Below are 12,162 nucleotides of genomic sequence, written 5' to 3'. Positions count from 1 at the left end.
ATAGTTTGCAACCACGTAATACTATTGCCCCTGTAATAAATAGTGTTAATGAAAATTCATTCTTTCAAAAAAAAAAAAAATAAAAAATAGGTACTGCTCAAGGCACATTAAACAGGTAGTATCAGTAGAGCAAAAACAACATTTGCGTGTATTTTGTTGTTGCTTCTGGTATCGAAAGTGTCAAAAACTGTTCTGAATTTTTTCTTCTAAATCAAAGCGTGCCATGTGAAATACAAAAAATTATAAAAAATTAAAAATTGAAATTGGAAAAAATAAAAATTGTTGCAACTTTCTTTCCTAGTAAATTTGTTTGCTTCTCGAAGCATTGATCCATCCTTTACAAGGGCCAGTAATCAGCGGTTGTGCTGCTTAGTTGGGCGAACGTTCCAAAAGCTGCTATTCAATCGCTTGTTTTGTATGGAAAAAGGTTTCACATGCAAATGGATTTTAACAATTCAGAATTTTTGTGAGAAAAAATTAAAAATATTTGACATTTTCGAGACCAAATAATTTGAAAATAAATCAAATCAGCTGCTCTACTGATACTACCTGTTCAATGTACCTTGGTACTGCTACATACCTCTTTGCCATGCCAACACCCAAACGTTTGCTGTCTCGCCAAACGACTTGTGTAAAGTTCTTGTGCCTTGACTGAAACCACCGCCATGAAAATTATAATCTTGCACCTCTTCATACCAACTCCTCACAGCATCTCTACCGCTGATATTTGTGCGACCCATTGACATAAATATATTTTCGCCGTAATTATTATTCGAGCGATGCTGCAGCGTATTCCTGCTGGCCAAATGCTGTGCACACATAAAAAAAAAAGGATTTTAGTAAATATCTCGTTATAAAAAATTTTAATAAATTTCAAAGTTTATACACTGACCTGTGCCCATTCGTGTGCATATTTGCAGAGACCAATATCCAGTACCAATGGTGGACTGTGGTGGCGGGCGCGATACTGATTGTGTGCCTCAAGGCAATCTTTTTCGAACTCGCCGAAGTACATTGTACCGTCGTGCACTAGTCTGATTGAAGAATGGTAAATGTAAATGAAATTTTGCGCTTAATAAATGATTACAGAAATTTTACAATAAAAAATAGCAACTGATAAAAAGTGCCTTGCTTGCGAGTAGTTATGATTTTGTTGTTATTTATTTGTAATGCGTACGTATCAGGGGGTCTTTGATAAGTTTTGATGTGAGTAAATAATATGTAGTACTTATTATCATAAATACTACAAAATTTTGATAAAATGGTATGCCTATGCGGCAGCTTTTCTCGGCCACAGCGGTTGTAATGATATATTAAATAAAGGTCTTAAAGAATTGGGAAAATTAGTACACACATAGTTGTATTTGTGTGTAAATATAAAAATATTCATATGCACATATATACATACATATTAAAAAAAAAATATGTAAACAAATAGTAAATAAAATGTTTGTATCTGTAATTGTAAGCTTCCTTTAACGCTTTGTTCTGCCGGCTCATTTATTGATAGCCTCAACTTCACAAATGTTGGTTTTATTAATCACTAATTTTTACGATATGCTACGCATTATTTTTTACTATTTATTTGTCTAGATAAAAAAGATATGCAATAATCCTCACTCATTCATTAATAGCAAATGTTGAACCTGTTGTTCAAATAAATTACTTAACAATTTAGTGTGAATCATATTTTGTTCACTCCTGCGATAAATTTACGAAGTTCAGTATTTATAGTGGAGTAACTGAAGATGTCAATAGGGAAATGGATTTTGTTTTTATTTTGAGATCAAGAAGACAATAGCAATAAAAGCTACCGTACCGATTTTGCGAAAATTTTAATAGAATCTTTTCTGCCGAATATTTATAAAATAACTTGACTATTTATCATATTTTTGAGAAGAAATAACGATAATTTTTCCTAAAACCAAAATTAAAACCACTCAGTTTTGCGCAGAAAAGTCATTTAAGTTTTGCTTTCCTGATATTGAAAATTTTCGGAATTTTTCGGAACCATTCGGGATTTTTCGGGATCTTTAATAATTTTATGGGATATCTTTAACACTTTTCCAATTTTTTCCGGAAAATCTCAAGTAAAAAAGTGCATTTAAATTTTATTTTTGCCTTTCATACCCCAAATAATACAACGCTCAAACCGCATTTTTTTTGCATTTTTTTTTTTTTGAAATTTTTAGGAATATTTTGAGCTATCTTTGGGATTCTTTTGGGACTTTTTGAAATTTTTTGCTTTATTTGGAAACTTTTGAGACTTCCCAGGATGTCTTTGATACTTTTCTTGTCCACATATAAACTTTGAGTCCAAGACTACATTTAAAACGCCACTTTTAAGGTAAACAGTTAAAAATAAAATTTTTTTTAAGACCATAATTTAATTTCTGTGTGTATATTTTTTCAGATTTTTTTGGAACTTTTCGGAATTTGTTGCATTGTAATTTTCGTAATATTTCGGTATTGTGTATTGTCAATAGAGGTTTTTGGGGTAAGCTCGAAAATTTTCAGGTAAAGAATTGCTTGGAAATTTTAAGTGCGCTCTTTAGGAATGTTTAATAAAAAGATTAATCCAGGGATGAAAAGCAACAAAACTCTTTTTTAATTGATTTACTTTTCGGAATTTTTGGGGAACTTTTTGGAGTTTTTCGGAAACTTTCTGTACGCTCAACTTTTTCGAAAATTTTTGGATCTTTCAAAATAGTTTTGAGATTTTTCTGTATTTTTTCGGACCATATCGGAGCTTTGGGGATTTTTCAAGAACTGCCAGGTCCGAAATTACATTTGATTCTTAGCTTTGGTTGTTGTGAAAATAAAAATACAAAAGACCTAATGCAGAATTTTGAAGAAAAAATTTAAAATTTTACAAGATTTTGGAAAAGGCACAGCCATTATATTTGATTGTTTTGAGAGAAATCTTAGCGCTTATGTTTCTGACAAACTCAACGGGCACGAGTTAATCGAGGATTTTTTTTGTAGGTTGAGTAAGGTTAGACGGGTAGCTCTGGTTAGGATTTTTATCATAGGACGCACAGTGTATATATTGAGATGACCAGGAAAGGAACTATCCTGACCTATCGTTACAAGTCGTTAAATTATTGTGATTTTCTTACGAATTTCAGAAGGCCATCTAATGCAATGAAGAAGGGCTTTACAGAAATTTTAGACGCTTTCTTTGTAGTGCGAAATATTTCCATAGGAAATTCTCAATGGATTTATACATCCCTCTATTCCATACAGCTTCTATAGAAATGGTTCTGCGGATAAACAAACCTGTTCGCCATATGGTAAATTGGCCAGTGTCCCATAAGGATTCCGGGGAGGTTTTAAGAAGCGTGACATACAACGAACAGTGACCAAAGTGAGCAGCGCATGCCCAACACACACCACATATTCTCAAATCATGAAAACGGAATATCGAGGATTTAAGAATATTTGGAAATTCTTTGCTTCCTAGTGTTAAATACTTCTCTATTTCTAGTTCATAAATCGCTGATTTTCTTGTACGATCGCTCCACTGTCTACTTCTCGTTTCAATATCCACGTCACTCCAAAAACTGGAGCCATTGTCAGAGTCGTTGGCTTTTTACTCAAAGCATTGTTAAATATCCTCGCAATCGTAAGATTTTCCTAATTTAACTCTACTGCATATGTACATACATATCGTTAATATGGAAAAAATTTCACTTATTGAAAGCTTTAAGAATTTTTACATTTTTCAACCCACATATTTCTTTCAATTATTTAACACTTAATGAATTAAGTATATTTCATTTAGTCAAACATTCCTTGGTGTATATTTAAAAGTTACATTCACTTGTATGCAAGTATGTATGTACATATATGCGATTTTTTCACTTCATTGTTTTTTCTTTATATTCTGCACATGAAAAAAGCAACAAAAAGCATACACAATTTTTTCTGTGTGTATAAATATACCCACAGATGATTGTACATAAGGGTGGTACAAAATAAGTAAATTCGGAATCTGAATGCTCTCATCTCCTAGAATTATTCTATATCGAAAAAAATATTCCTTTATTTTTTTATTTTGAAATCAAAAAATATTTAAAGGTCGCTCAAAGTTTTCCATGTATTTGATATGGGAAAAACAGTTTTCCTCCATCGCATTTTCTGGCATTTTTTAGGGGTTTTGGCGGACCTATGAAAATTATTGACTTTCAAGAATTCTACACCATTTCTATGAAAAGTGTTTTTTCCCCACATAAAATATATGGAAAACTTTGAGCGCTTTTATCGACCTCCAAATTTTTTTTGTTTTTTAAATAAAAAAATTGCGTTTTTTTTCTATAATAAATAGAACAATCCTAGGGAGTGAGAGAATAAAAATTCCGACTTTACTTTTTCACATGCATTTTTGGACCACCCTATACAATAAATATGCTTATTACCTTTGACACGAAAGCTTAATTAAACACAATGAATTTATTCCAGATGACAATTCGACAATATCTAATGAAAGAAGTCACTCGCTCATAACTGCTCACTCAATTAAATCGGAAGACGTTTTGTGCGATGCGAGCAAACTATTTGCAACAATAGCATTTATGAACTGGAGTAATGAAGCGTTTTCATATAGAGTACTCGCATTGATAGATGCTTTTTTTTTTTTTGTTGACACACCCACTGGAAAATTATGGCTGAATTAAAGAACTTGTGCTATGTACATATGAATACTATGAATAATGTTTGTGTACTTCCAGTAAACAAATAAAAATGTATGCAAATAAAGATTAAGGTTCATTGATTTCTTAATGCGCCAAATGAATGTACATATGTACATAAGTATGTGTGTGTGTGAACGTGCGATGCCAATGAGCCTCCATCAAAGTGATGGGTGTGCTTTCGAGGCGATAAGTCTCGTAGTTATAATGCGCTGATTCATTGAAGCGGAAAATGAGAAATTTTCAATTGAAGTGAAGATCATAAAATATGTGCGCTGAAGCTTGAATAGTGTACCAAATGGATCTAAAGATTCTAAAATTTATACAAAATCGTTTATTTGTGGACAATTTTCGAAGAAATACTTATTTTTATAGTCATAAACTATGGCGAAAGGTGTAAGTTCGCTTGTTCGACAGGCAAAAACTCGATTAAATTGCTTGCTGTGAACTCTGTATGGGATAAATTTTAAAAAGCAGCCAGCTCTTTGAAATTTTTTGTATTAAGTCGATGGAATAAATAAAATATTACAATTTGGGTACCAAACTAAGGCTTAGTTTCCAAAATATTTTAGGGAGGGGGTTACCACCTGCTTAAAAAGTTAACTGAAATCAATTGATAGGGTAAATGATATGTTGCAATATTTGACATCCATATGACAATGCGTTATTTACCATAATAAAGTGGTTTAATTAGGATTAAATTCCGAACATTTTTTGGAGAGGTTTGATGCCTCTTTGAAAAACTTAAATTAATTAAATTCTTTGTCTTTGCCTTTGTTTAAGTTTTTACTCTTTGTCTTTGTCTTTGTCCCGGTCTTGGCATTGGTTTTGGTCTGGGTCTAGGTCTTGGGCTTGGTATTGGTCTTGGTTTTGGTCTTGGTCTTGGTCTTGGTCTTGGTCTTGGTATTAGCCCCGGTCTTGTTCTTTCTCTCTTGGGCATTTGTTTATGTCGCTATCTTTGACTCTGTCGCCAGCTTCGGCTCTATATTTCACTTTTCCTTTGTCTTTGTCCTAATCCTTATTTGCATCATTTGCGTTATCTGTATTCCTCTACATCTCTCTTTTTCGTCTTCATCTTCCTCCGATAAAAAAAATAGAAAAAAATACTCCGCATGAGAGACACAACGTACGGATCGTACGGCGATTGTTGGGCAAACCTTTACGACGCTCCGCTATTTTCATTTATCAATTGGGATATGTAATTGTGGTCATGATAAAAGTTTTCTCGGAGCTTTTTATTGTTGTCACAAGCGGCTTTGAAGTTGACAGAAAAAGGGTGCTTATCGATTTGTTGATGCACTGTAGAAAGCTGGTCAACACACTGATGAAAGGCTTCAGCCTCAACACAGTATCGTTGATAGTATCTTATGTGCTATGTACTTATGTGTGTGTTGAAATCACCTATTCCTCTATAACTGGGGCAAACAGCTGGAGCTTATCGAAGATCTTCGCAACCAGTTTTGAAAAGCTCAGTCGGTATTACATCGACCCCAGCGGCCTTGTTTTTCTTAAATCTCATTACTTCAGCAATCTAGTCGCATTAGTCTAATGGACAATGGACTGTGTTCTCCCTCAATAAACCGGCATCCCTTGCTGCCATTTAAAAGCGTTGAGAATTGTTGCCTTCTTAAATATGTATGTAAGTACAAATGTACATAATGACTGCTGAAAAAAGCTCAACTTTGATGTAAAGCCTTTTTTTACTTATATGTACTTATGCGCACATGCATATGTTGTGGCTCAAGATTTGAGCACTTTCGTACATACACCTGTAGGTGTAAAGCCATTAAGTGTGTGTTTGTAAATACCCAGCTTTTCGCAAAACTTTGCATTATAATTTGTAGCTAATTCCCAGTTAATATCACTTTGCATGAACAGTCAACAGAATCTTAAGTGCGAGTTTACATATGTATGTACCCTGCAGGAAATGTATCTAACTATAAGCTAACTTTAAGTTGATTAGGAAGGAGCTATAAGTCACTTATCATCTGTATATTTTCTTTGACGAAAGCTAACTATATTTCTATGGCGATGGCCGCGAAATAGTCAAGGGTGGTTACCTCTGCATTAGATGTAGTTAAGGCTGGTTACCTCTGCATTTGATGTAACTAACTTGTAACGAACTACTTTTGGGCATAAGATATCAATAGGAAAAACAAAATATTTTTTTAAATATTTTTTTTGTTTTTTTTTAAATTTTTTTATTTTATTGATTTCATCATATTTCATATTCTGATGAAGGTGCTCCCATATTCGAACTCCGTCAGACATAACTTCAAAATGATAATAAGAAATTTCGAACTTCCTTTTATTTGTCCTCATTTAGAAAAAAGTATTTGCGAAGTGCAGGATATTTTAAGAGAAATGAGTTTAAAGAAAACCATCTCCTTCATTACTCCTGCTTCAGTTAGCTTTTTGTACTTAGTTAACTAAAAGTTATATATTTTATAGAAAACCCGCGAAAAAAAGCTAACTGCATGTGGGTTATTTTTTATCAATTCATAATTTTTTTCTGCAGGGCTAGGTGTGAATTTACATATGTATTCGAACATACAAACTTATCTGGATCTCGATGATGTCAATTTGAGTACTGAAATATTTAAACTAGGATGTCAGAGATTTGTTTCCTTTTAACCTAAATAACTTACGTGACGATGGTCCTCTGCAATAACGAAACAAATTAAAAAAGTAAATCCCTTAATACTGTTAAGTGACTCATGTTTATAATCCTTGCTAATCCATGTACAATCCTTACTACTATTATTGGTACTACAGTAGGTAGTAAGGATTCGACATGGCTTAGACAAGGATTAGAGACTTAAGCCACTTAACAGTAGTAAAAGTTTTTATTTTTTGAGTTTTGAATTGTGTCGTTATTGCAGAGGACCTGCGATACATATATCGAGTTTTACTGCTTTGAAATGGCGATACACCGTTTTTAGTTTTTCAGTATCCTATCCAACTTTGATTTAAAACGAATGATTTTAAATATTTTTAGTTATTTTGCATTCCATAATTTAAGACTAAGTTTCACTGATCTTAGCTTGTGCTTGAAAGTAAAAGTCTACGTCCCTGATCTTTCTCGGAATTTCTAATAAAGCGCAGAGCCTCAATAAGGTTCTCAATTCACTCACCGGCAGAACTTGTGGGCAAATACATGGAAACGTTATTGGCAGCAAGCAAGGAAATTCGCGGCCAGTTCTAAATTATGCTGTGCCAGTTTGTTTATGCTCTGAATGAAGTTGCAGACCTGTAAAAATGCACCAATGATATGGCTTCTAATTTCGCCCGAACATCACCTTTATAGCTAACTGTCTGGTAACATACACATATATGTAGCTGCTACAAAAGCCAGGCTCGCTACGAACTCATGGACTAGATCCAGGCTCAAATCGAACAACTACGGAACTCTCCAATGTACAGACAGGCCTTAATCATCATTCACACAGAGACAACCGCCACTTTTATCAACTCTCGCCCCGTGAATGCAGTCATCGAATTTCAACCAACGCCTATTGCAGACGAAGAGCTACAGCTGCAATAAAAGGTCTGGATATTGCAACAGGTTAAACTCACACTTATTCAAATTATGCCCTAAACTAAACAAAATACATATGTATGTACGAATTGTGAAGGCGACACCAACAACCTCCTCAGTTGCTTAGCTTAAACCCATTCAGCAAATAGCGCTCAATGTAATTGGCATGTTATGAAAATTATTGTAAACGTTTAATAAATCTTTGTTGTTGATGTAAAAAAATATATATGTATACTTGAGTAAAACTAAGTGTAAGATCGATTTCTGTGCTAATTTGTAAATAGTATATTTAAAATAAATTTCCGCTAATAAATTCGCTCTGATTGTGCACCCTGTGATGGAAAATGTGTAGCAAAACTAAGTTATGATACATTGCCTACTTCTAGGCTGTATTTAAGATCGGTGACAACTGTAGATTGGTTGAAAGCGGTGATAAATTTAACCAATCAGAGATCTAAGAGGAATTAAAACCACTATGTTACATACATACATACATCTACTGTTAGAATGAATTTTAAGCAATATAATTACTACGTATTTGTTTTTGATCTGTTTAATTTTTATTTATAGTAGTTTAACAGAATGACGTAAAAGTATGTTCACATATAAATATAACCTCAATCAAAGCTCATATAACGCAAATGTAACCACGAAGGAAGGAGCTAGGAAGGACTTCCTCGAGCCTTTTGAAATCTAATAAAGCTCGTCGGTTACACCACCAAACAAGCATAAGACTTCTTTTTACAATATTACATTTTATTTTACAAAAATAATTCGATTTGTTCTTAAAGTACTAAGTACTACTTTTATAAATGACTAAATGCATGTGTTGATGAATTCGTTGTTTTTGGCAAATTGCAATATAAAATAAATTAAACTACTTAAAATATCACAGTTTATAATGCTGTGACTACTGATCTCACATATCAAGATTACAACTATTTCTCCCACTTGTCACCCTCCGGTCATTCTCCGTCTTTCCAATTGGAACCCAACGCAAAAGGTGAACTCGTGCTCGTCTTCACATAAAAAATACCACTCTTCTTTTGCGCCGGCTCACCACCCATGCGATACAAATCACTTGCCGGCGCCTCTTCGTTGCATTCCCATTCTGGTTCGCGTCGCTTACAGCGCGTGCCCCAGAAACCCACATTCGTTGTGATGGACTCGGCAAACATTTTATAGGCGCGTATATGCGAACAACCCACACAGTAGCATTTACGCTGATAAAAGCCATAATTTGGATAGAAAGTCGCGTTGCCGGTGGGTTCTAGGAAACCCAAATTGCCGCTAGTCTGTATTGATTCGACATACTTGGCATCGGCGGGATCTATGCGAAATTCGGCGCTGCGATGACGAAACTTCGGGCCGGCAGGATCTAAGGCAAAGATGGTGTTGTAGCGCGCCGGTTTGATTTGCGCACCCAGCGAGTGTCCTATCAAGTACATATGATCGTAATCAGCGTTAACGCTGCGCTTCAGGTGCTGTGTAAAGCGTGCCAATTGTGCGCCGAAGCCCTCAATCATCTTGACGACCGCAAAGTAATTGACATTGGTGGCGCTGGCGCTCCAATCGACAACAATCACATTGAAATCGCCGCGCTTAAGGTAGGCATTCTTGACATCCCGATTGAAGGAGCCGCGCGATTGACTGATCCAGCCGTGTATGATGATGCTGTGCGGAAGGCGGTGGAAAAGAGCGGAATTTATTATTAAATTTTTTTTACGTGGCTAAGTACTTACCGTGTCGGCTGTCTTGGATTGAAGCCGGCGTACAATATATCTTCACGCGTATCGCTTATGCGCAGCTCACGTCCAGAATCGGGGAAATCCTGTTTGAACAGATAGAAATTCATATTCATGCGCGACATTCCGAAGGGATTCAAATGACTCATGAACTTCTTGAGAAATGATAAATCGAAATATTTTTTGAAGCCACGCAACGCGCGAAAATCATTGTCACATTTATGCCACACGCAGAATTCATCATCTTCACTTTCATCTTCCATTTCCTCATCTATATTCATGATTTGATTCATATTGCGCTCTCTGAGGCGCTCATTATAGGTTTCTTGCTCGAGTTTTGTAAGTACATCGCTGCCAATATCTTCATTGAATTTGAGATCGCGCATGGGCTCTAAAATCGCTGCTGAAGCTGAAAGAAGTGTAGATACAGCTATTATTTATCAAATCTATTTAACTGGAGTGAATATTCTAAGTGATATAAATCATCATAATACAAATATAGGAGGCCATGTGATGCGCAGTTCGCGATGTGATATGTCAATGCGATGTGTTATTCCGTATAGGATCTGATTTGTCGAGGTCATGTGATGTGATGTTTTGACTTTTGTGAATTCGCGCTTCAATTTTAAAGTTAAAAACTGATATGATCTCATGTTATGGTACGTATAAGTTTTGAGACATTGGTTTTGAATATATTTATAATTTTTTAGCATAATTTTTTGGCATTTTTGCATATGTTTTTTTTTTTGAATTCTGATTGGGACTTATGTAGTATATAAAATTTTAAATTTAAATTAAACTCTTTTATCATAATTTTTCAGCATTTTTGCATTTTTTTTTTTGTTTTAATTCTGATCGGCCCCAATTGGGATTTATGTAGTATATAAAATTTTAAATTTAAATTAAATTCTTTTATCATAATTTTTCATCATTTGTGCATATTTTGTTTTTTTTTTTTTAAATTCTGATCGGCCCCAATTGGGCCTTATGTAGTATTTAAAATTTTAAGCTAAAAAAGGTAAAAATAAAAATTTAAGTAAATTTATGTCGGCAAGAATTCAATTTTTTTTTGTTTCTAACTCTAATGCCGTATTTTTCAGAAGAAAATTTATGTATGATGAAATGCCAGATAAATTATAGACCCACTTAGTCATTGGTGGCCCGTATTCAAATTTTTTTTTTTTCCTAAAGTCTTTAGTTTCCGTACTTAGGTTTTAGTTTGAATTTTAAAATTATAAAACAAAAACTATTTTAACACTGTAAGTTTTTGGTCGCAAATTTTCTATTATAAATTTAGAGTTTATATAAATCAATTAGGAGTTTTATGTTTTGCAATCCGAGATTTAGTACTTAATTATTTTTTATTTTTTAGCTTTGAGCTTTTGCTCCCTAAATATATTTTTGTATTGCCAGTTTGAAGTTTTGTACATTTTTTTAGTCGTTAGCTATGGGTCAGTTAAGAATTACAAAAAAAAATTATTTCCAAATTTGTAGTTTGTGTTATTTGAATATTAAAAAAAAAATTTAATTATAAGATAATTAGATATGTATACGATTTTTTATTTTTAAATACGTATGCGTATACATTTGCATGCATATTTTTGATTTATGCTTTTATGTTGCGAATATTTTTTTATTTCGATTTTTTGATTACGAATTTTAAATTAAAATTTTTATCTCAAACCTTCAGATCGCAATATCACAGAGTCGCTTTTATTTCTAATATTTAGAATTGGGCTGGCGCAATATTTTATACATTTCACCTCATTACTTTTTAATTATTATTGTTGCAATTAGAATTGACCTTGAGCAAAACAATACAGCACATATGTATATGTATCTTGATGAAGTTATTAACTTACCACGCTTATTAGTAATTACCAACAATGGCAGCAACAACAATACCAACACCAAAGCCTTACTAGTTTTATCGCACATTTTAGCAAAGTCGTGAATCACACAAAAAAAAACTTAATTATTTTAAAATTCGCGCTTAACCACAACGAGCGCCGCACTGACCGCCAACTACCAATGAGCAATGAGCAAGAACTTAACTCAAACGTTCTGCTAATTTAATGCCACGTTTAAATTTCGCTTAATTGGCTTGGTCCGTTGAGTTTTAATTTAATTTTATTTCAATTCAACAGCTACAATAATCCAACCGCTGTTATCACTTGCTGGCACAAAC

General features: G+C 33.8%; 2 protein-coding genes across 2 annotated transcripts in view; both read right to left on the bottom strand.

The window, feature by feature from the left end:
- Positions 1–4,569, bottom strand: part of LOC118741158 (Golgi-associated plant pathogenesis-related protein 1-like) — a 4,897-nt gene extending 328 nt beyond the window's left edge. Inside the window, exons 1-4 of the mRNA XM_036473023.1 lie at positions 4,419–4,569; positions 893–1,034; positions 581–809; positions 1–30 (exon numbers count right to left, since the gene is read on the bottom strand). Coding sequence (XP_036328916.1) covers positions 1–30; positions 581–809; positions 893–1,015 — 382 coding nt within the window. The 5' untranslated portion in view covers positions 1,016–1,034; positions 4,419–4,569. The remainder of the gene's footprint in view (positions 31–580; positions 810–892; positions 1,035–4,418) is intronic.
- A 4,473-nt stretch (positions 4,570–9,042) lies between these two features.
- Positions 9,043–11,912, bottom strand: LOC118742055 (phospholipase A1-like). The gene is made up of 3 exons (XM_036474023.1): positions 11,837–11,912; positions 9,972–10,383; positions 9,043–9,903 (listed from the first exon to the last, which is right to left on the bottom strand). Exons 1-3 carry the CDS (start codon positions 11,910–11,912, stop codon positions 9,195–9,197), a joined length of 1,197 nt encoding a protein of 398 aa, XP_036329916.1. The 3' UTR covers positions 9,043–9,194.
- Between the last annotated feature and the right edge of the window lie 250 nt (positions 11,913–12,162).

Source organism: Rhagoletis pomonella, unplaced genomic scaffold (genome assembly GCF_013731165.1).
Source record: "Rhagoletis pomonella isolate Grant_MI unplaced genomic scaffold, Rhpom_1.0 Rhpom_scaffold_00006, whole genome shotgun sequence".
NCBI classification, from domain to species: Eukaryota; Metazoa; Arthropoda; class Insecta; order Diptera; family Tephritidae; genus Rhagoletis; species Rhagoletis pomonella.
This window is presented reverse-complemented; position numbering and strand designations above follow the sequence as displayed.